We start from the raw sequence: 23,531 nt of genomic DNA on the forward strand, positions 1-23,531 counted from the left end.
ACAGTAAAGCTTTGAAACTGCTCCTGTGGGTTGCGTAAACTTCACAGTGTCAGCAGGAAAAATCGTGATTTTAATCAACATTAATAGTAAACAGCAACCTGCTATTTAGGTTTCTGTGATGGATTTGAACATAGTGTGATGGAGCATGTTTTCTGCCCTTGCTGTACAATCAGAACATGGTATTTTTGTGCTGTGAAGAAGCTCGACAAGTTAATTGTTTTAAGGAGAGCCATATAGCAAATAAATACTTTGTTCCACTACACTTGCCTTGGTCTGTCTCACTGTGTTTCCAGCCGCTAAGGGCTGCCCTGTTACACTGTACTTCCTGTCTACACCTAGTAAGAACCTGAGCAGTTGTGGTTGTGCCTCCAATAAAGAGAAGGAGATGGTCACCAGGTACTGTGATCATGTTTTTGCTGATCAGTGTGTTTTCTTGTATTTTCATAAAGCCCTTTCTTGTTTTCTTTCACTCGGTTGCTTTTTCCTAACATCTTCTTCAGTTTCGTTCTTACTTCCTTTCTTTTCCAGTCTGTTCTGTAAGCTGGCAGCTCTTGTCAGACACAGGATTTCTCTCTTTGGTAAGGTTGCTTCTGTTCATATGTTTGTGTGGCTTTTTGTTTGCAATCCTTTTGAGTATCTACATTACATATATCCCACAGGAAGTGATTCAGCAATGATGGTGAGCTGTCTGCACATCCTTACTCACTCACTTGACACAAGGTAAGTGCTTATTACTTCATAAGACTTGTAATAAAGCTCAATAAAAGACACGCATGTATTATCTTTAAACCACTAACTCATAAAAAAAAAAGTATTTTTGCATGCATACTAGCCTTTCTGTTCCCTCCTTCCTACAGAACAGTGATGAAGACTGGCTCGGAGCTGGTAAAAGTCGGGTTAAAGACTTTCTTTGAGAATGCAGCAGAAGACTTGGAGAAGCTGCTGGAGATGCTGAAACTGGGAAAGTTCATGCAATCCCGTGCCCAGATGAAGAGCGTCAGTCAAAGCATAAACTATGTGACAGTGGCACTGCTGCCTATCCTCACTGCCCTCTTTGAGCATATCAAAACATACGAGTTTGGAGTGGACTTGCTTTGTGAGTTTCCATGCTCAATGTTTGCTGTTCTCGACTGTCTTTTTTATAGTTTTTTTTTTCATACTGTAGTTATTTATCATAGTTAGCTAAGAGAAAAGTGAAAAGAATAAACAAAATACAGTTAAATACACCAAAAGCAAGATGGGAAATAGTTGATTTAGCCTTCTTTATATTCCCAGTTTGCACAGAATTCCTATTATATGGATTTTCTAATAGGAATATTCTAATATCTTTTCCTATTTTTCATACTGGTTTTCCCTCAAAGTTTCTCGTTTCTTTTTGCTGATGTTTAATGAATGCATGTTATTTGTTTCAGTGGATGACGTCCAGCTGTCTTGCTACAGAATTCTGACATGTTTGTACTCTCTGGGAACAGGAAAGAACTTGTTTGTGGAGAGGTAGGAGGCAAAACTTTTCTAATACAGAAAATCGGTATTATACACAGGTAAGTATGATATGGCTGACAAGATGTGCACTGTAAGATGGACCCACACACGCGATGGCTGTGTTCACAGTTCTCAGTTTTTATTGTCATGTACACACACAATGCCACAGTCTCCACTTAGCGCTGGTCTCAGCTCACACACACCATGCTCGTCTTTTGCTTCACTACGAAAAGAAAAGACACTGTCATCATTCCAGTCGCTACCACCTGTGGCTTCACCTGCCTCCTGGCACCACCCCTCCCCTGCAGCTGAGCCCAGGACCACACCTTCACCACATGCACTTATTAAATACTTCATTGTTTAATGATGTACTTTGATTTATATGGCAAATTTGATGGGAAAGGGCGTCTGTTACAAAATTAAGGCAAAAATCAAGCCTACTGTTTAAGTTCAAGCTTCCATTAAACCAGTCTGATCCTCAATCTTGGAAGATCACCTGATCTTCAGTTCACATAAGCTGACACCTTTCTTTGGATCCAGTTGATGACACCTTTCTTTGGATCCAGTTGATAATTTCATTGATAATTTCATAGCTCCTTTAGTCTGCCACAGCTGCTGGGCATCTGCAAGCCACTTTGCAACCCACCTCCACCCAAGGATCTCCTTTTCACTGTGTCAAATTGACCCACTCATTCATTCATTCATTCATTCATTCACTCCCTGGAGTGTTTCTTCAGTTTTCTCAGAACTTGAATCCACTCAGTTTGCAGTCAACTCAACAGTTGCGAATGCTGAAGAAGCCCACGCTGGTCGGCGACTCCTTGACCGTGACAGTAACCAGATTAGCTGTAACATCCGTTACGAACACGTGTTCGATCAGGCTTCGCGTAGGCTTCCAGTCCTGGCTCTGGACCGCGACCTGTCCGGCGTAGGAAGAATCCTGGTCCGAGTCGGAGCTGCTCTCCTCCTCTCCCGTGCTCATCTCGTTCATTTTGGCTTTTTTGCCGTCTTTGGAGGCCGACCTGTCCTGCTGGCTCTGGGCCTCTGTGGGGGATTTATGCACGCCACTCCTCTCCAGCCTTCCTTGGACTCTGGAGGCCTGGATGTCATTGACCTCTCTGACCTTGTCTGTGCCGGGCTGTGTTTTTCTGGCCTGCAGTCTTCCGGGGGTCGCGGGACTCTTTGGGGGTTTACACTCTTGATTTTGTGTCACAGGTTTCCGTGCTGGGTTTGCAGCATTTCTGGGGCCTGACACTGGTGCCGTGCCATTTCCAGGAGCATCACTGCTTTGCACCAGTTTGTTCTGCAGGTTGAGGGGCTGAAGGCCCTGATTGGAGGAGACGTTAGATGGCAAGGACGCCGCCGTTTTAGCACCGGGTATCCGCTGCGCTGTCGTCACAGGGGCCGGTTTCTTTTGTTCATTAGGGGAGCTTAGTGTATGCTGAGTGGTTCCTTGAATGGGGTGTTTGGATGTATTCAGATTCAGCGCTGCTACGCCTTTTGATTTACTAGGAGCTGCTTTTAAATCCAGGCTTGTCCCGCTGCTCATACCGGAGACGGGAAGTTTACTCTCGGTGACATTTCTGCGCGTCGACACATATACTCCCGCGCTCTCTTTCTCTGCTGTCACGTCCGTCTCCTCTCCGTCTGTCACTGTCAACATATAAAGAGACACAATCACTGTCAGATCCCAGCACACCTGTTCACCCCGCCCCTGCGCCGCCCCGGGAGCTCACTGCGTCACCCCTCCTCTGCAGCTGGCCAAGGACCACACCCACGCCACAGTCAGATACACAACAAAGCACATTTTTTGCAGAACATGCAAGCGGCCGTCGTTATTGTCGTATTTGTCGGACTAAGATGCTCTTAAATCTGGGAATAATCTGGGTCCTAAACCCCCCTCTTCAGGTCAAACAACACTGCAGCATCACTGAGAGTTAAAAACTGTCTAAATTCTTTCATCTTTAATAAAACGATCAGCATGCTGCTTTACCAGGTGTAACTATAAAGTTTAACTTCCAGGCATCCATGAAGACAAAAGTTATTACATTTAACGGAGTTAGAAGTTAGCAGGAAGTTAGCTCGCTAGCTTCTATCTAAATACAATATAGCCTGTCCTGACTGCGGGGTTTTGGAAACAAATTAAAACGTACAGCTCTGTTATCACTTCCAGCATAAATGAAGACAGAAAACTAAACAGCAGTGACGTTTGTAGGGTTACTGAAGTTGGGCTAGCTGGTATATAATGATGTGCTACGTGACCGCTAGCGACACAGCTATGTTAGCATAATATAAACAAGCTAACTTTTTTTCCACTCGATAAAAGTTAACGTGAGTGTTCTCGGTGGTCAGGTTCCTGCAGGATGCTGTAAAAGGACCAAACTTCAGCCAGGAGAACAACTGAGATAATCCATCCACAATACGAGGTTAGTCATTCATATACTGCTGCATGGGCTGGGCTGTAGTTACATCCTAAGGTTTTAAAAACTGAGCTTAAATAAATGATTAGCGGTAATAAAAGCCGAGGGAGGTCAACAGTGATCACTGACTGTTTTAGGAGCTTTTTGAGATCAAATAGAAGAAAATACAAAACATTAAACATGTTAACAACACAAAAGCCATATTAAACGCAGACTACTTTAGGCCCGGAAGTAGGATTCGTCGCGTCATCACTGAACAACCGGATTGTACTGTCACGAACTTTAACCTTTAGCATGCTAACTTATGCTTGTAGGTAGGGCTGTTCAATATAACGATATATCGGATGACGATATAAAAACGTCTATCGTTTCATTTTATGCTATCCTTTGTTTCGTGGTGTCGCAAAATAAACTGTTTACGGTAATATATTTTCATCGTTCTGATGGTCACTGTAGTGGCTATATTAATTTCTTAAAGTTCTCTCTTTCTCTTATATTTAATATAACCACACTACAGACGGACAAGCGCCTGTTTTTATGTGTTGTCGTTAGCAACAACGACGGTAACACCATCGCGTGTCCGCTTGTTTATGTTCCACATAAACCTTTCACAATAAAGCTCAAGATCCTGTTCAGACTTTTCAAAATAAACTGAATCACGTGAAAGAGCAGATCATTTACAGATGAGAATTGAAAAAAGAGCCGCCAGGTGCTAACAAATAAACCTTAGACTCAAACGTTAGAACAGGCTTTTCCCCGCAGCACGCCGTGTAATAAATACTCACAAAGAAAACGGCAGCCGTTACAACTTATGTCTAAAAATGTATCGTTTCATGCATCGGTTAAAACACTCGACTCAGGTACATGACGCGCAGCTGGAAACACTTCACGCAAGTCGAGCTGCACGAGATTCACAGAATTTACAGAAAAATGTTACATTTTTGTGATTTATATCGTTATCGGACGATAGATGTCTTATATCGGGATATGAGATTTTGGTCATATCGCACAGCCCTACTTGTAGGATCTGAGATGTAGCTCTTTTTCTTTGTGTGTAGATGAACAGGAGTTTTCACAGCGTTGCATAAAGCCATGTGATTGTTGTCTTTTTCACATGACTAAATATTGCTCACTGTTGTTAACAGTCTTGGTAACAATGCATACTCATGTCTAGACCAGTCACTGTGCACGTGCATCTCTCAAAGGTTTCCTGTGTGCAGAGCAGGAGCTAAAAAAGACAGTTGGGTTCCAATAATGTTATTTAGTGTGGAGACAAACACACACATGGACAATAATAGAAACCATTAAAGTGTTCCTTTGGTCCCAAAGCACCTCATATAACAAAGTATACTGGCTTATCTTTGTGTGGAGTACTGGTTCCTAATGGAGAATTCAAAATGAGGTTCAGTTTAATTTACCATTCCAAATATTTGTTCCTTCCTGTCTACACGCGCAGACAGCTATACAGTTCATGACTAAACTAACAACAAACAGTACAAGCTCGATCTTATCAAATCTGTATTCTCGCTTAAATTTGTGGCATCCATGAAATTGAATGGCCAGAGAAAACAACGTAAAGGCTGCTCGTCTCTGCTGTATGCCGTGTATTTCTTTTTTCTTTTCACATCTCGTACATGGCTGTGAGAAACAACGAGTTGTGTTCTCTTCTGCATCACAGCCCACTCCATTAAAACCCAGTCCACATTAAAAGTACGCGGGTGTGACCGGCATAGAAAGGTCTTTATGGAATACGTGAACGCAGCCGGTGTCTGCAGCGGAGCTCCGTAGGTGCCGTGTTGGATGTCTTCACGTTTCGTTATGCGTGAGAAAAATGCTTGAGAAAAACAAACGGCGCACAGCCCGCAGCGGTGGAAAATGTCTTTGTTTCTGTGTTTATATGATGGTCTAATTTAAACTAAAACAGAACTCATTGGTACAAATTGCCTGTTAATTTTGCTTGTGTGCAGCACAGATGTTTGATTTCATGGTCCTATAATCTGCCCACAGGAATCCATCAAAAAACAGAGAGAAAAGAAGCCTAATAAAGTTTGTTTGTGGGGTGGGTTTGCTGTTACATGTCAAACCTAACGAAAGCTGTTCGTCAACTCTTTATAGCAGCAAATTAAGCTTTTTTTTTTAACCACCTGAGCAGGTATGAGCTCTCACACAAGTAAAATAACCAACCCTTCTTTCTTTTTTGTCTTAGACTTTGACTGCAGGGCCCTTGGGAAGAATGTGTCTCCCACTAAAGCGTCACCTCTTAAAGAAAGCATATTGTGTTACATACAAACATGTCATTTGTGGGACACTGGGGTGGAAATGTCTCCCAAGGGAGCAATCAGACTGACTCCAGTTTTTTAAAAAGTCTCCTCTCTCTCTGCCACTCCTCATTTTTCAGACTCGGGGAATTGGTTGAAATTCTAGCTTTAGTAGTATTTGCCTCACCCGCACAGCTCGGTTACATTGATTAGAAATCAATTAACATTTTCCTGTTTGTAAGTCCCTTTGTAATTCGACTCCACTGAAGATAAATCAGACTGTGGACCGCTGTTTGCGCCTCACACGGGCTCGGCTATGCCTTTCGGGCTTTCTTTAATGGTTAAAAACAGTAAATGGAGAAATGAAACCACTGGCCGAATGAAATATGTTGATCGGCAAAACAAAAATTAATTGTTTGTAAACTCTGTAAATGCAATATACAGCGGTCCCTCGTTCACTGCAGGAGTTACGTTCTAAAAGTAACCCGCTATAGGTGAAATCCGCGAAGTAACCAGGTTTATTTTTTACAGTTATTACAGATGTACAGATGTTACAGTTGATGAACATTTTCACACTTTTCTCTCTTGTTTAAACACTCTAAAAAGTTCAAACCTTGGTAGAAAAATAAGTCCAGTATTATAGAAAGAAACCAAAGATCAAACCCTGTTTTCAGGTCCAGAACATGTGAACCGAGCAGCTGCCAGAGAATGCAACATTAATGAATCACTGGTACGGAAGTAGAGGAAGCAAGAAGAAGGAGCTGAGTAAAGTTTGACTTATCTGACTGTTTTGTTTCACTTAATGCGCCTTATAATCCGGAAAACACGGTAACTTCTACCTTCCATTAGCATGTCAGGAAGTCCAACTTTTTGTGCGATGGTTAGCATCTTCCTCTGCCTTCTGGGAGCTACCGCAGCTGCTTTTGACGGTGCAAACGTTTCGTCGACAGTGTTGTTTGTTGGGGAGAAAACTTACAAACATACAGTGCAGCACTTCAGAGTCACGCTGCTAGCGATCGAAGATTTATGTAAATTTGATGAGCTGAACTCATTCTGTACTGTACAGGAGACACGGCGCGAGATTTTGACAATGGTCTGCAACCAATCAGGACGCAGGAGAAAATGCGCTGTATTAAAAAAAAAAAGCACTCAAAATTGCACAAAAAAATCCGCAAAACAGCGAGCCTGCTGAGATTCTATTTTTAATTTCTTTCTCACCTTTCCAGGTAGTTTGTAACAAAATCCCATTATTTCTTGGAAGATGTAATAATGTAAGAACTTCATCCACTACAGCGGAAACCGTGGAAACCAAGCACGGCCCTGCAGTATCAGTAAGTAGCTAGGCTGTCCTGGTGGCCTGCCAGAGAGCCAAAACACCAAACTCCATCAGGAGAAAGTTGGATTGTTGTGCTGCTAAAGCCTCAGACCTGATATTAATGCTCACGTCTGCATCCGATTTTCTACCGGCCCAAAGATAACATCGGAGGGAATGCTAGACCCACTTTTCTTGATTTCTTGGTATAAATAGCCCCCCGCTTTTTATTGATGAAGAACAGGTCTGCTGTTTATAGAGATTTACTTTGCTATTAGCTGTGCTTCTCCTAACCCCACCTAAAGCCCACTTGGAGAATCACTGGTGCGGTGATTATGCCATGGAATTGATTTGTGTTTTACACTTTTATACTCCCGTACTGACGACTGGGACATGTAGGAATAGGATACAGCATCAGTTCATCATTTGTGGACCAGATTTACTTAAGTAACAACATTGAGGCTGATCTCATAACCTGATCTTTAGAAAATCCTTCTCAAAAAAACAGTTAATTGACTTTTAATTAAAAGTTTTGAGAGAGAGACTTCAGGTTTTCGAAGTGGCTTCGGTGTGTAGCCCACAAACACAAGCCCGGTCCAGCCTGTTTATTCCAGCTACAGAAAGAGCATCTGCTTAGTACGACTGGGAAGCTGTGTAGGGTTGCACCCTAACATTTACACACTTGGCTTTGGCAACAAAGCAGCCATTGCTGTGGCAACCTCCGCCGGTCATTAAGCATAATTTGTCTGGTATCCCTGTGTTCAAAATGCACAAAAGAGGGTGAGTAAAGCCAGCATGAGGTTGTCTTCTGAGCTGTCATGTGGAAGGTGGTGAGGGCCCCATGCAGGGCAGACAGCGACAGAGAGGCTGGCCGAGCTCCCACAGGACCGCTTGGGGACAGAGGCAACCCGAGAGGGATGCCCCCCACCTTTCCCTCCAAATCCCACCTACAGTCACTGCACCACCACCCCCTCCCTGCAGCCGTGCATCTGACGGTTAAAACAACAGCCCCTGTGGTCAGCCAGGCTCCATATCTCCTACTGGATTTACGCATATTTCCCACCTCCCTTTTCTTACCCGTCTAATGCTTCGGCTCCATCCCCTTGTACCCAGGAATTATATTCCTTCTGCACTTCCTTCTGTAGTCAGGGCTCTTCTGCTGTTCTAGAAAAAAGGGCTTCTGCTGACAAGAAAAACTGTTGTCAGAAGCACTTCTTTGCTATTTGAATTGAAATGCCAGAAATATTCTCCAATGTTCCTGTGCAACATGAAAGGACAGTATGGTTGAAGATCACTGCAGGAACTACAGGTGCTTCATAGTTCTAACATTCAGAGTTAGTACCCCTTTTTTCCCATTTCTGAATAGCAGTAATCGTTGTGAGAAGACTTATTCAATCTTCATTTTTAGCCCCACTGCTTCTTAACAAAAGCATTTTTGTGTGCTGTGATTGGTCTAAATGTAAGTCTACTTTGGATTTATCAAACGTGCATGAAGCACCAGTAACTCTTTACTGCTGTTTCTGTGGCACTAAATACGAGTTTGAGAGGAGGCAAAAGCTCAGTGTGCATCACTCATCTGCTCATGAGTCAACACTCATGATGTCACACGCTGCCGTGCCAGTCTCACACACAACTATACTGTATTACCAATTTTCGTATAAAAGGCCTTATTTATTAAAAAAAGGGGAGAGTCGGCTCTTTTTCCATGCAGTGGACTGAGCCGTACCTCCCAGAGAGTCCCGACTGTTAAACCATCGTGCCACAAACAACCTGCTAAAAACACTTATTTCTCCCATACAGAAATAAACACTGGCCAATTAGTGTTCTTATTTTTGGACCTGTATTAGCTGCCAGAGGAGTTGAAAATATAACCAACCAGACGTGGCCTGACACGGACGACTGCAGTGCCGCTCGTCCTCCGTCTCCACGCGGACGTCCAGGAGCTGCTTTAGCTATCGGGCCTGTGCGTCGGCCTCCAGGATAGTTTACGTCTCTGAAATGAATCCTCGCGGTGGGAACAATAGCGCCACTATTATCCAGCACAGAGAGGGATGAATTCACTGGAGGACAGGTCATCTTGATTTATGAAGTGTGAATTAGGAGCTGAGAGTTTGAGACCGAGGTGGGGTTGTTGGGGGGCGCAAGGGGGCTGCATGGTACAAACAGCCGTCTGTGTTGTAGAGGCTAGAGACACCACAACCCCTCTTCTCCCCACCACCACTACTATTACTACTACTACTACTACTACAGTCTGACTCTTGGCCTGTTTGCTCTTTCAAAGAAGAAATGGCCTCAGCCTTGGCTTAAAATGATCTGCAGAAATGTGTCCAGATCGCCACGTGGAGATCGGCGCACCGACTCCGCCTGGGTGCTGAAATAAACTAAATGTCCTTCTGGCTGCAGAGGGCGCCTGCTGTGTCTCTGCGCCTGTCGTCAGGCTTCATTTATATCACTCGGCAGGTTGATGGAGTACTGTATCATCCATCAAGAGCGCGAGTATTTACTTTGATTCCAGAAAAATAAAGGCTGATCTAAAACTGCTGGCACTGGTGCTTCCTTAAAGGGACAGTTCACTCTAAAATCTGCATGGTCTGCATGCTTTTTATCCATCTTGATTCGCTTTGGTGTGACTTCCCCAGTTTTGGCGACACTGTGCTGGAAATGTGTCTCCCTTCTGGTGATGTTTAAAGTGACTGAAAGAAAAAGCATTCAAAAATGCCAAATGTATGTGCAGAAGGAAGTCTACATGCTCACGGCACATCTATGGAAGCCCATTTCGCCACTAAAAACAAAAAGTATCCATAACTTGAAATTTTGAGTTATTTTCTTGAAATTTTGAGTTAACAACTCGAAATTTCGAGTTGGCTCTGCCAATCGGTAATCTACGTGATTGATGTCATTTTCTTGTTACCCGGAAGGATACAGTGCGGAGGAATGCGCACTCAAACCGGATCGCAACAAACCGGCGCTTTCGAGAGTACGTTTGCTGATAGTAACGCCATGTGATTCAGCTAATAGCTCAAGGATTTCATCATTTGTGAAGCTAGCTGTAGTTTAGCTGTAGCATTTGTAGCTGAGGGCTTCAGCTTCCGGGTAACAAGGAAATGACATCATTCACGTAGATTACTGATTGGCAGTGCTAACTCAAAATTTCAAGAAATTAAGTCAAAATTTCGAGAAAATAACTCTAAATTTCGAGTTATGGATACATTTTTTTGTTTGTTTGTTTGTTTGTTTTTTAGTGGCGGAAATGGGCTTCCATACATATCAGTGATATCCTCTTCAACTTTAAAGTCAGCTAGCTGCACGCTTCCTTTGGGTGGCAGATGTAATTGAGTGGAAGGTTATAATAACAGTTCCAGTGAAGCTGTTCACAGTATTTTTGTTTTGTTTTTATAATATATTTTTTGTTGGTCACGACTGCTCAATGACGACATCGCTGCTCAGTTTTTCAGATACTTGTTGTTTGGGTGCTTTGAGCATCATTTAATGAGGCAAAGCTGCAGTTCTTCTCGCATTATTAAATAAACTTGATTTTATGGTCATCCGTCGTCTTCTGACCAGTCCAAGACCGAAGAGATCCGGCTTTTATTGTAAGAGCAGGAACCATTATTTATGTCTACATCTGCAGGAAAATGGTTTGACTGCAAGAAAGATTGTTCTCAGAGTTATAAAGTGGAGCAGATGCTTTCCTCCTAGTGCTGCTGAGATGTGGTGATTCCAGAGGAACAGATGCACGTGTTTGGATGAACGTTATCAGACGGCTGCACCAAAGTTTATAACACTCAGCTCTGGAAAACTGTCACAAGAGCCATTATTTTCTGTCTAGTTGCTACAAGCACCAGATAAACTGCACAAATACGGCATTCACATTTACACTAGAGAGGTATTTGTGCTCGCTCACATGGGACCGACCACTGCGGCACCACGCTGGACGACAGCTTGTTGCTTTATGGCACAAGCCGAGCTAATCTCGGCCTGAGAAAACATTTCCTGTTTGTCCTGCGTGCTTATGCGTCATAATGTAGGTTTCTGATATGATAAGACTATATTTAATATTTAAATTCAGACCTCGACAAATGTTTCTTTTCCCAAATGACAATTCAGAATACTGTAAAAATTATAAAAGCTGCAGGACAAATGGATGTGCAAAGTAAGCCAACGATTCTGGGGGAAAAAAGTTAAAATAAGCCATAGTTCAAGATTTACGAGCAAAAACGTAAAAATACTTGTTACAGCGCCACAGGCCGACCCGTCAGAGTAATACCTGTCAGCTGTCCCTTTGCTGCTGAGCTGAGATGTTGTTTTTCATCTTAATGGCACCGATTAACTCGACTCTCGGTCCTCCATACGCCTGAATACACAATCAGTCGTCTGAGTAATTACTCAGCACTTTGTTCAGAGTTTTGTTTTAACGACTTTGTTCGCACGCAGAGTTTTCTGTCTGTGAAAACTTTATTGAGGACTGGAGTGAACACACTCTCACCAGCCTTCAACCTGTGGGAAAAATTAGCTAAATGCTAATTGGGTAATTATACCGCTTGTTTAAATCCACAGATGTTTCACAGCGTGAGCGCATTCTCCACAGCCTGAAGATGATTCATTTGAATAACGTGTTGTTTGATTTGGATAATGATATTCTCGGTTGTAGAGTCAATAATTCCACCTCGTGTCAAACTGTGATTGTTAACGAATATCCTCTTATTTTATTAACAGACTAAAATGAAATTTTCACCGTGGATTTTTTTTAAAGACACTCTGTTAAGCTGAACGTCGCGACAAAAATGTTATCAGTCTGCTGAACGGCAGCTATCAGCCACTATCTCTTCCATCAGGCACAGGGCTGAACTGGTCTGAATGTGGGTTTTAACACTGCTGTGAATAGCCGGGTAACTCGAGCTGTAAAATTCTTTAATGGAACATTAATAGTGTGGCATGAAAAAATGCAGTGTGCCATCAGACTGATGATCAGTGGTCTGAAGGAGCAATTAATTTAAATTAAGCTCACAGCAGGAGTGATTATGGCAACTAGGTGCTGTTGGATTGCAGAGGAATGGAAAAAGTGCTAAACAAACAAGCAATTTGCACACCTCCCAAGTGCCAGAGCAAACAGAATAGCACCCACTCCGTGTCTGTGTGTATTCAGCTTGGCAATGCAGCCTCAATCAGCACAAGGTGTGAAACAACGTGCTGAGGGAGATAAAGTGTGTGAAAGGTGCTTTGTGTTGTCTGTGTGACACTGTAAGCTTTACCTGAAGACAGGACGAGGAGCCTCGAACGCCCGCTTGCCTGGCTGATATTTTTCCAAAGTAGACTTTTCCAAATATGTCAGATTTTTTTTCTGCTCTGCTTTTGCAGGGATGAAAGCTGAATCTTAATCTTCAAGTCCCTTCTGTTGTGTTTCTACCCGAGCATGACTTTTCTTGGTAGCACTGCTGAATGTGGCTGCCAGAACACAGAAGTCTGCTTTTCCTCACTAGTAGTAATACGATGGCACCTATCCAAGATGGCGGCCAACCAAGCCGGTTTGACAACCGGTTTGACCGGTTTCGTGCGTGTGCGCATGCGCGTTCAGTAATACGATGGCACCTATCCAAGATGGCGGCCAACCAAACCGGTTTGACCGGTTTCGTGCGTGTGCGGTTCGACCGGTTTGACAACCGATTTGACCAGTTTCGTGTGTGTGTGCGCATGCGCGTTCAGGTGTTCTTACCCTCTGGGCGGGAACGACTCCTCCTAGTGGGATGTGCTAGGTTGTATGGGTATAAAAGTGATCCTTTCACATTCTAAGAGCATCACCGCCACGGTCTGAGGAGCACCGACACATCGCGCTAAGGATCCCCGACGCATCGACCTAGAGCACCGACACATCGCGCTAAGGATCCCCGACGCATCGACCTATGGAGCTCGGAATGACACCCAGCCAGGACATCGCCCATGCCACAGGCACTCTAGGTATGTCTTCAGGAGTATGCAGTCGGGGTCCTCAACGTAAAAAGCAACGCTGTGGAAACGCCGCAGATGGAACTGTATTTAAGTTAGAATATCGAGGCGTCGAAGGGTATGTGTATGCCATTAAATATACCGAAGGGACAGTTGTGCTTAGTGTAGATTGTGGTGAGGGATTGTTTTGGGGGGAAGCCCAAGTCATGTCTACTAAAAACTGGAAGCTCTTCCGCACCGTAGTGTGTGCAGACCTGGACAATGTGGGTTTCCCAGAGCTGCTGTATGTTTCCCAGTGGAACACTGCATCAGGCCCTGAGCTTTACAGGGTTGAGGCTGATCGTTTCAATCGCAACCCCGACGACTTTATTTTTCTCAGTGTATGTGATGACAGGGATAGTCTTATTGCTTCCAGAGGGCTTGAAAACTGGAGGTTAAATCCATACCCTCTAAACCTCGAAGAGCGCACAAGATGGTTTAAGGACTTGTTTTTTATACAGTGGTGCGACTGGAGAGGTTTGTCGCGTCTGTTTAGCCAGATTGATGACGCGATCAAGAGGGACAGACTCAACACTGCGTACGAGAGTATTAGAAAGCGCCTTGTTTTTGACGATCTGGCGAGTTGTCCGAAGACTGGTTTGCCTGGTACCCTGTGTAAACCTAAAATCATAAGACCTTCCGACAGCTAAACAATAAACTGGTAGGTTTAATGTGCGGGTGTGTGGGGTTGAGTGTGTATCTATGTGACAAATTAAGAGCTTGTGGTTTTCATTTTACAGAGAATGACACGCCCTCGTGGGACCTGTTGGAGTCACCATCAACAGAGCTGCTAATCCCGACCCCCCAGACTCCACCACCCTCACCACAATGCTCGCAGGACCCCCTCATATCAGACCTGTGGGATGAAACTGTAATCGACATCAAACTCGCAACTCTCCACCTGTTAATGTTGGCTTTGAATGAGTTTATACAAGAGACATGTTACGGATGCCAAACAGGCCACCCCAGTCAGGTGCAACACAGCTGCTTGCAGGAATTGTCTGAGTATTTCTTCGACACCTACTATGATGATGTGATGATAAGGCTCCAGACTGACCGATTCATCCCTGCCATCCGGCTGTTTGTACGCTCATCCACTGCAGATGGGTCTGGAACACAAATCCGCAGAGTTGCAGAACACATCATGTGTGAACTGAGATCAGAGCGATATATAGTATGCGCCATTAATGACAACATTGGGCACCTGCTAGATGCAAGTACTTGCGCCCGCCGTGTTAAACCAGCCATGCTCCGCATGATTGGAAACTACTGGGCTGGGTTACATCTGGTTTAATGTGGGGTGTCCAAGTATCCATTGTCTGTGATTGTGTCTTTGTGAAAATTAAATAAAAAGACTTGTTAACATCAACATCATAGTCATTTGTGGTTTGTAAATCATGGAAAGCACATTGCATAAAATATATCATGATCCAGCCCATCCTGCGGGGTTAGCCAGTTTAAATAAGCTACATATAGCGGCAGGGGAGGCATCAGGTGTAACACCTCCACTATCTCAGGTCAAACATTATTTAGAACAAGACGACACCTACACACTCCATAAACCTGCGAGGATCCATTTCCCCAGAAATAGAGTATTGGTGACAGGGGTCGACAAACAGTTTCAAGCCGATCTGGTTGACATGTGTGAATATGTGACAGATAATGATAATGTGAGATATCTGCTAACATGTATAGATGTATTCTCAAAATACGCATGGGTTAGATGCCTAACAAACAAGACAGGGTCTGTTGTATCAGCTGCTTTTGAGGATATACTTAGTGAGGGTAGGATCCCTGTGAAACTACAAACAGATGAAGGCAAAGAGTTTTATAATGCAACCTTTAAACAGCTAATGAAGCGATATAATATCAAGCATTTCTCAACAGCTATCGAGGTTAAATGCAGTATTGTCGAGAGATTCAATCGTAGCTTCAAGGGTAGAATGTGGAAGTACTTAACATCAGCCAACTCCCGGAGATATGTAGATATCATACCAGATCTCACACAAGCATATAACAATGCTTATCACAGATCTATCCAAATGGCTCCGGCAGAGGTGAATAAGGATAATGAGAAGTCGGTCTTCAACGCGCTGTACAAAACGAGGCCTCAGAGGGAACTGCGCTTTAAATTTAATATCGGTGACACTGTACGAATATCAAAACTGAGAGGAAAGTTTCGAAAAGGATACGAGCAGACCTACACCGATGAGATTTTCACAGTCAAGGAACGTATAGGGAGACAGCCCCCAGTGTACAGACTAGTGGATTTAGCAGGAGAGGTATTGAAAGGGTCATTTTATGAGCCTGAGATACAACGTGTGGTTGTTGATGAAAACAAAACATTTAAAATTGAAAACATATTGGCTAGAAAAAAAGTGGGTCGGAAAAAGCAGGTGCTAGTGAAATGGCTAGGATGGCCCAACAGCTTTAATTCGTGGATTCCAGAAAAAGACATCGTTGAGGCGTAATTAACTCAGATGACGCAGCTCTACACACATTCATTCAACACTGAGCATAGACTGAGAAAGCATGAATAAAAAGAACAACAATGCAGGCTTCTATGTAAGCCTCTTCTCGAATGCTTCATCACATGTTTACCCGGGTAATAAGATATCTAATTTTAGAACAAAGCTAGCAAAACCTATTGTTTTGGATCAGCCATATGAGGTCGCTGTTATAGAGATACAGTACCCACGCATATGGCGGACTTTTCCACAATCAGATTCGGAAGTGGAAATTCATGACCCCGTCAAAGACGGAACCATAGCCGTAACCATGATCGAACTGTCTGTGGGCCATTATGCATCTGTGGAACAGATAATAAAAGAATTTAATTTTAAATGTCAACAGCACCAAGCCACTGGAGACATTAAAATGCAGTACAACGCCGTTAGTAACCATGCCTGTGTTATGGGGCCTAGGGGGACTATTCTCACATTTAGAGGGAGACTGGCGGAAATCCTAGGATTCAAAACAGGAGAACCGTTTGCACTTCATTATAAAAACACATATGCCCCGCACCCCGCAGACATATACGGGGGAAAATATAACATCTTTATTTATTCAGATATCGTTGATTACCAGCTTGTGGGTGACGCCCACGCGAGGCTATTAAGAGCTATAAATATTACAGACGATGACCGCCGGTTGCCTATTCTACAATTTGACAGCCCACACTACACACCTGTGTCAAAGACATTAATCGACGACATAGAAATTGATTTGAAAGACGATCGAAATCAACACATACCCTTTTTATATGGCAAAGTGTTTGTCAAGTTACACTTCCGACCGATAACACAGCATTTTTGAAAAAAAAGGATGGCCGTCTACAACTCTGATGACTCAAAATATGTAAAATACTACTTATCACAGGCTGGTGGAGAGCTCAGTACACAATATGGGACAGGTCTGGGTGGGTTGTTCCGTAGCTTGTTTAGATTTGCAGTACCGCTGTTTAAAAAAGGAGTCAGCATAGTCAAACCACACCTAAAAACAGCCGCATCGGGCATAGTGTCTGATGTCATAACCAACACAACCAGACCCTCAACCACTAAGCAGGACGGTAACGGCTTGTATGTGTATACGCCCAAACCATCTAAGACCCCACCCCCAGGGCAGCCGTTGTCTAAAAAGCGTAAAACCACAAAACCTAGCAGGAGAGCCACCAAACGGACACCGTCACGCAGAGTGAAAAGACCCAGAACCAGTCGTTCAAAAACTGCAGCGCTTGACATATTCTAAATGGCACTGTTACACAGTCATTCTGGAGAATGTGTAAAAACAGAGCTCGATCTTTTTACTGTCCCATACACACAGACTAGCATTGAGAAAAGTACATTTATTGAAATCCCACCTGTATCTGCAATCACTGATGGAGGGCCGATCGAGTTTTACATCTCATCGTCGGGTGAAGATTACCTGGATCTAAATGACTCATATATCTACACACGGGTGAGAATCACAAACGCTGATGGCTCAAACCTGGCTAGGGACGCTAATGTAGGATTTATTAATTATCCTGGATGCAGCATATTTAGTCAAGTCGATATTAATTTGGGAGACCGGCTCATTAGTCAATCATCCAATACATATCCATACAGAGGTGTGATAGAATGTCTTATCAATTATAATAAGGACACTTTAGACACACAGTTCAGCACCGGGTTATTCTGTAAGGATACAGCATCACACATGAATGACACATCTATAGAAGGAGAGAACCAGGGTCTGATGACCAGAGGTGGCTACACAGCAAATAGTAGTATTGTTGAATTGATTGCACCAGTACATGCAGACCTGTTTTTTCAAGAAAAACTGTTACTTAATGGAATCGACCTGTCGCTGAAATTTGTGCGCTCTAAAGACGAATTTGCTCTCATGACAGCGGATGCCAATGCATACAGAGTTAAAATTGTCTCAGCCAGTCTCTTTGTCAAGAAAGTTAGTGTATCACCTAGCGTCAGACTTGCACACAGCAAGGCATTGCACCATGCAAACGCAAAATACACGGTAGACAGAGTATCTTTAAAGACCTTCTCCATACCTGCAGGGGCTAGAATATCAACAAATGACAATTTATTTATGGGTAGGATACCTAAATTTGTCATCATTGCATTCATAGACAATGAAGCATACACAGGCTCCTACCAGCGTAATCCATTTCATTTTGAAAACTGCGATATAGAATTTATGTCTTTATATGCTGATAGTCAGGCTTATCCTGCTAAACCATTCCAGCCAAATTTCCAGAGAAAACACTATATCAGAGAATTTTACCAGCTGATACAAACCACAGGAAGACATTTAAAGGACAGATCGTTGGCCATAACACGTGACGACTTTGGTAACGGCTACACTTTATTCTGTTTCAATCTGGAAGCTGACGAAGGACATTCAGGGAATGTGTCGTTAATTAAAACTGGGAACGTGAGATTGGAAACCCGTTTCAGAAATCCACTACCCCGTACAGTGAACCTCTTGTGTTATTCTGTATTTGATTCAGTCATTGAAATATCTAACATGAGACAAGTGCTCTTGGACTACTATTGAGACAAAAACGGTCATGAACACTATAGAACTATCAGCCGCGGTCGGCAGCATTATCAATAAAAACACACATTTCCTAGGCGTGTTAGCCTATGATCAGCTAACCACTGAACGGCTTCAAAGACTCCCTGCTATGTGTATTGTAAACACACACCCTTCTACGATGCCAGGGGAACATTGGCTTGCTGTTTATATTTCGAGAGACAGACGCGGTTATTTTTTTGATAGTTTTGGTCACTCGTTAGACAGTTTTCCCCCAGCAATAAAGATGTTTCTTCTAAAAAACTGCTCCACTGTTTTATATTCAGGAAAACAAGTGCAGAACGACTTCTCCATCACATGCGGTCAACATTGTGTATTTTTTTTATATCATATGCAAAATGGTGTATCTTATGCCCGCCTGCTTAACATGTATGGGTCTGATTTAATTTGTAATGATGCTATGGTGTGTCGATTTGTCAACAACATACAACCTGTTGCTGTATGCAGTGATTATGTGTGTGTGCAATGTGGATACTGATATGTACTAATGAGAATAATAATAAAAACAACATGAGAGCATGATTTAATCGAGTCAATGGTATTTATTATCAAATCTCATATATATATATATATATATATATATATATATAGATTCATAACATACTTTGTTTAAACATAAATAAAAGAAATCAAACATTAACCAGTAATAAAAGACATAAAATATTTAACAGTAATAAAAGAAAATAAAACAAAACAATTTAGCAGCAATAAGTGAAAAAAAAAACATAACAGTTGAAAAACACCAAACAGCAAATATTTTTAGCAGAAAAACAATTTCTGCAATAAGAAAAAAAAAACTGAATTCAAAAATCCAACCACTCTACAGGACCCCCCTTTAATTTGTTTTTTTTATTCTTTATTTTTTTTAGTGTACTATGTCGCAGCGGTCCACCGGGGGTGTTCTTTTTTGGTGTGTGTTTTAAAAAACCGCAGTCTTCAGACAGTGTGTAATCGGTTTTATACATGGCGACGGTCTTACGTATGCCTGTGTTAGATATGGCTGATAACGGTATGTTTAAATCTGAGAAAGCTTTTAAAAACTCTGTCCAGCCGATAGGTCTCAAACCCTCAGAAGGTGTGTGTGTGGTTGTGACGGCTTTAATTAGATCATAAATGTGTGAACCAGGGATGGTTTGTTTATCAACAACAATTTCGCCTTTGTCATTGTAAGAGATCAAGTGTGGCGAACGGTTCACCGCTGATAGAATAAGTTCTGCATTCCTCCTACTCCTTTTAGGTATGTGTGTTAAAACATTCTCCGCAACAAGATCCCGCACCCCGGCATCACCATGAACAGGCAATGTGTCCGCCGACTGGGGTTGCACATCCCTGTTAAATTGTTCAGGTAATGATAAAGACAATACATTCTTTTCACGGGCACCTTGTCTCACAAGGGTGAGGTATCTTTGGAGAATATCGCTGTATTTTTTAGCCTTCTCATACACATCTATGTCAGAATCTTGTAACACTTGTAACATCTCCTTGTCCAACTCGTTCTGAGACTGTTGTCTGATGGTGCCTGTTTGCTGCTGCTGCTGCTGTTGCTTTATTAAGTCCAACTGGTGTTGGGGTACCAAAAACATCTTTTGCACATGTTCCATTTTCACCTGTTTGCTATCAGACTGGTTATGAAAGGGATTGCAGCCCCTAATAACGGCAGTAAAAACCCTCCAGATTGGTTGATTGTCTTTCTCTTTTTCAAAGATTTTATTTTTTTGTCTGCAATCAGTCTGATTATTGTTTTTTTCTTTTTTAGCTGTTTGTACTGCTGATTGGTCAGTGGAATGTTACCATGCAATACATTAAAGGCTATCTCACACAATGCATTGATAAAATCTAAGTTTGAATTACTAATAATAACTCTGCGTAGAGTAGGAGGAGCCCTGTATATCATCTCCAACAGAGACAGATTCCTCCGCATGCGTGATGACATCCTCTCACCTTTTTGCTGATTTTTGTTTTGGAATGTAAACAACCGGACGGTCTGACAGTAAATTTGTTCTGAGTCTTAAATAGTCCGGGGTCTTAGCTTTATAGTCTATTAAAAGATACCCGTATGTTGTCGATGTGGCATCATTAAACGCTTCTATAAAATATTTAGTATTACCCGGAAACATTTGCCTGGCTAAAAGCATAACCTGATATTTATCTCTCGGATTTTTAAACAATATTAGGTAATTAGTGTTCAAGGAAATGGTTCTACTGGATTTTCCCTGAATAAACAAATTCTGAACTAGATATATACAACTCAAATTCCTATGATGCACATACTTTGTGAACACATTTTGTACTTCTAAATTGTTAGCTGCATCGTTCATTACATCGTCTATAATTAACAAATTGTTCTTTTCTGCAGGCAGAAGGGTGTCATCAGCAAGAGATTCGGGTATACCGTTAACAAAGTTTATGTTTCTTATCTTAAGAAGCTGGTCATATAGTGTCTGCCAGCATGAGTATATATACACAATGTTATCAATGCTGCATGATATAATCCTGGAAGAGTTTTCAATTATGTTTTTAACAAAAAAAGTCTTGCCACAGTTACTGGGACCGCTGACCACCATGCTGAACGGATGCTGCAACCGGGCGTCAAACCGCTGTTCTAATTTAAAATCCATAAGGAAGGGTTGTGAAGTCTGGGAGCACACGGCGCTTATTGTAAACAACTTTAACTTTTTTCACAATGGTTTCATTCTTCAAATGAAGCTTCTTTTTATCGCGTCTGATGCTATCAGACACGGCAACTAGGTGTGCGTCTGATGTCTGATTGGCTACAAACTTGCGGACTAAACCTTTCAAGGAGTCGTGGGTGACAACTTTCGAGTTTAATGCATTCAGTGTGACGCCTTTACATTTGACCTGGGTCTTGCCCAGCGATGTGTGATACGCGTAACATTTTGGCCCACCGGAAACAAATTCCGCTATGTAATCCTCCACACCATCCTCTCCACAATCTAATTCACTTGTGAGATCCCCCAGAAACGGACCTAGAGGAGGCATCCACTCGCCAGGGCGTGCCGTGAAAATGACACTGTCCGTGTCACAATACAGCACGCGCTGCTGCAAGTTGTCTAGCAAATCATACAGCATGAGTCTGGCGTGTGCAGTGGTCATGGCCCCGACAAAGACATTAACGTCCTTCACACGGGAAGCTCTACCATCAGCGTGGCGCCACTGCACCATTGCGACGTCGTCAGAGATGAAACAAAACTGACGCACGTCGTACTGGTCGCTAAACATTAGCTGGCTAAATCTGGAAGGGTCTGTAATGAGCTCAGATGATGCCATGTTTGACCTCATGCTGAAACGACCCCATAACGAGTTTAACAACAGCTTGTTACAGTTACGAACAGCTTTATTTACACAAATCTTGGATGGGTCTAGCATTATTCCCTCCTTCTCATAATACTCGTCTATGTACTTCTGCTGTTCGTCAGGTGTGTTCACATGTTCAGGATACCCCGAGGCCTCCTGTTTGAGTTTTAGGAAGGCTTTCACATAGTCTTTAAACAATGTGTCGGTCTTATTGGGGAAATGCCACACCTCATCAACAGCAAGAACCCTGTATCCCTTCTCAACAGCTTTTTCAAGCTCAAATGAGACCCATGTGCCTTTCAACACCCGCTCACTGTCACTGTGCCCGCATGCAGTATGCTGGTTCTGGTCTTCAGCACACATGCTGCAGAGTGGAAACATCAGTTTTCCATGGCATCTGTAGGGTAGGACGGGGTGAAAAAGACCCTTAGGTGGGAGCACTGTGCATTTAACAAAGCCGAAATAATTTTCTAGCTTGTCAAAGTTGGTGTAAATGACTTGAGGGTGTCCTACAGGATAGTCTTTTTTAGACTGCACTGTGGGATAGAGACTGGTGAAGTCGTAGTAAAATATTTTTTCATCACAAGCAGTCTTGTGGTACAGCTTTAGAGCATTTGTGCGACCGCCAAAAAGGGCGTCTCGGGGATTCAGGCGTTCTGGCTTTCTGTACGTATGCATGAAAGCCACAACTGCAGGGTCTGTCTGCTTCAAGGCAGCCCATTCACACTCCCACATCACTATTACGCTCACACTGTGTTGTGATCTCAGTGCATCAACTTTGTCACAAAACATGCGATGCAGCAGTCCATAGGATGCTTTGCTGACAGGATTAACTTCACTCTCGGGGTAGCATTTAACACAACCGTGGTGAAAACATCCTGCAAATTCATAAGCTGTATTACTTGTGGGGTCAAAACCGTCCACAAAATACGGTCCAACCCTCTGTTCGCCTCCTCTGAGAGCATGTTTTACCACTTTGTTGGTGGTGTGGGACACATATTGAAGCCATTCAATAGAGACGTTAGAAAACGTCTTGTTCTGCTCAACGTATGCCCCTTCATACGTGAGAGCGAGCGCGTCTCTAGGCAGAAACAGCGTTTTATACACACCCATACTAAATGCAGCCAGGGTGGTATACATGAATGGATCAACTTGAGTACAACCCAGTAGCGTGTCACGATAAATGATGCATGCTTTACGCAGGACATCAACATCGTTAACACAGTAACGCCTGAGTTCAGCCTGAAAATCAAAGGGATTCTGTGAGGCAACCTGGTACCATTCCGTGAATCGCACCTTATCGCTTTCAGACATGTGCTCATAGCCGTAGAAGGAGGGGTCTGGGTACGGGCCCACATAACGCTCATTATCCCTCGTATTAAACCTGTGTGGGAAATGGCCCTTCTGCAGGTCTTGAAAACCTAAAGCAGAGGGTATTTTGGCAAGGCCCATGGGCAAAAAGCTGAACGAATCAATCCACCGCTGGTCATAGTCCCTGTCATGCATTAAAATCACATGGCTGCCGCTCATTATGACACTAGGTGTTATGCTCTGTCTGACAAAGTACTCGAGGAGTATGTAGTTATCAAAGCCAGATGCATTATGTGCTATGAAAGTGTACCCACGAAACCTTGGGCGTCTGTAATGCTGCACAAACGCCTCCACACA

The 23,531-nt window shown here is 43.0% G+C and overlaps 2 protein-coding genes and 1 long non-coding RNA gene across 3 annotated transcripts; 2 read left to right on the plus strand and 1 right to left on the minus strand.

Annotated features, from left to right (window-relative positions):
- The first annotated feature begins 297 nt into the window (after positions 1–297).
- On the plus strand, positions 298–717 carry LOC146611691 (uncharacterized). Its single transcript, XR_014904928.1, has 3 exons — positions 298–396; positions 529–578; positions 660–717. It is a non-coding gene; the product is annotated as an uncharacterized LOC146611691 (long non-coding RNA).
- Positions 718–2,229: 1,512 nt separating this feature from the next.
- On the minus strand, positions 2,230–9,548 carry LOC146611692 (uncharacterized). Its single transcript, XM_085343540.1, has 3 exons — positions 9,534–9,548; positions 9,349–9,424; positions 2,230–3,135 (listed from the first exon to the last, which is right to left on the minus strand). The coding sequence occupies exons 1-3, from the start codon at positions 9,546–9,548 to the stop codon at positions 2,258–2,260; spliced, it is 969 nt and encodes a 322-aa protein (XP_085199666.1). The 3' UTR covers positions 2,230–2,257.
- A 3,614-nt stretch (positions 9,549–13,162) lies between these two features.
- Positions 13,163–14,694, plus strand: LOC146611693 (uncharacterized). Its single transcript, XM_085343371.1, has one exon. The coding sequence runs from the start codon at positions 13,373–13,375 to the stop codon at positions 14,102–14,104; it is 732 nt and encodes a 243-aa protein (XP_085199497.1). The 5' UTR covers positions 13,163–13,372; the 3' UTR covers positions 14,105–14,694.
- The last annotated feature ends 8,837 nt before the right edge of the window (positions 14,695–23,531 follow it).

This window comes from Diplotaxodon limnothrissa, linkage group LG19 (assembly GCF_057381915.1).
Source record: "Diplotaxodon limnothrissa isolate DT_005_m linkage group LG19, D_limnothrissa_male_GT1.1, whole genome shotgun sequence".
NCBI classification, from domain to species: domain Eukaryota; kingdom Metazoa; phylum Chordata; class Actinopteri; order Cichliformes; family Cichlidae; genus Diplotaxodon; species Diplotaxodon limnothrissa.

What these genes read in the sequence shown, in the direction of transcription:
- LOC146611692 (XM_085343540.1), bottom strand. An exon ending in TCCGTGTCAGGCCACGTCTG is followed by an intron (nt 3,136 to 9,348) that starts GTTGGTTATATT and finishes ATATGTTGACAG; the next exon opens with TGACAGACGGAGAGGAGACG.
- LOC146611693 (XM_085343371.1), top strand. Translation starts at nt 13,373, where the DNA reads ATGGAGCTCGGAATGACACCCAGCCAGGACATCGCCCATGCCACAGGC.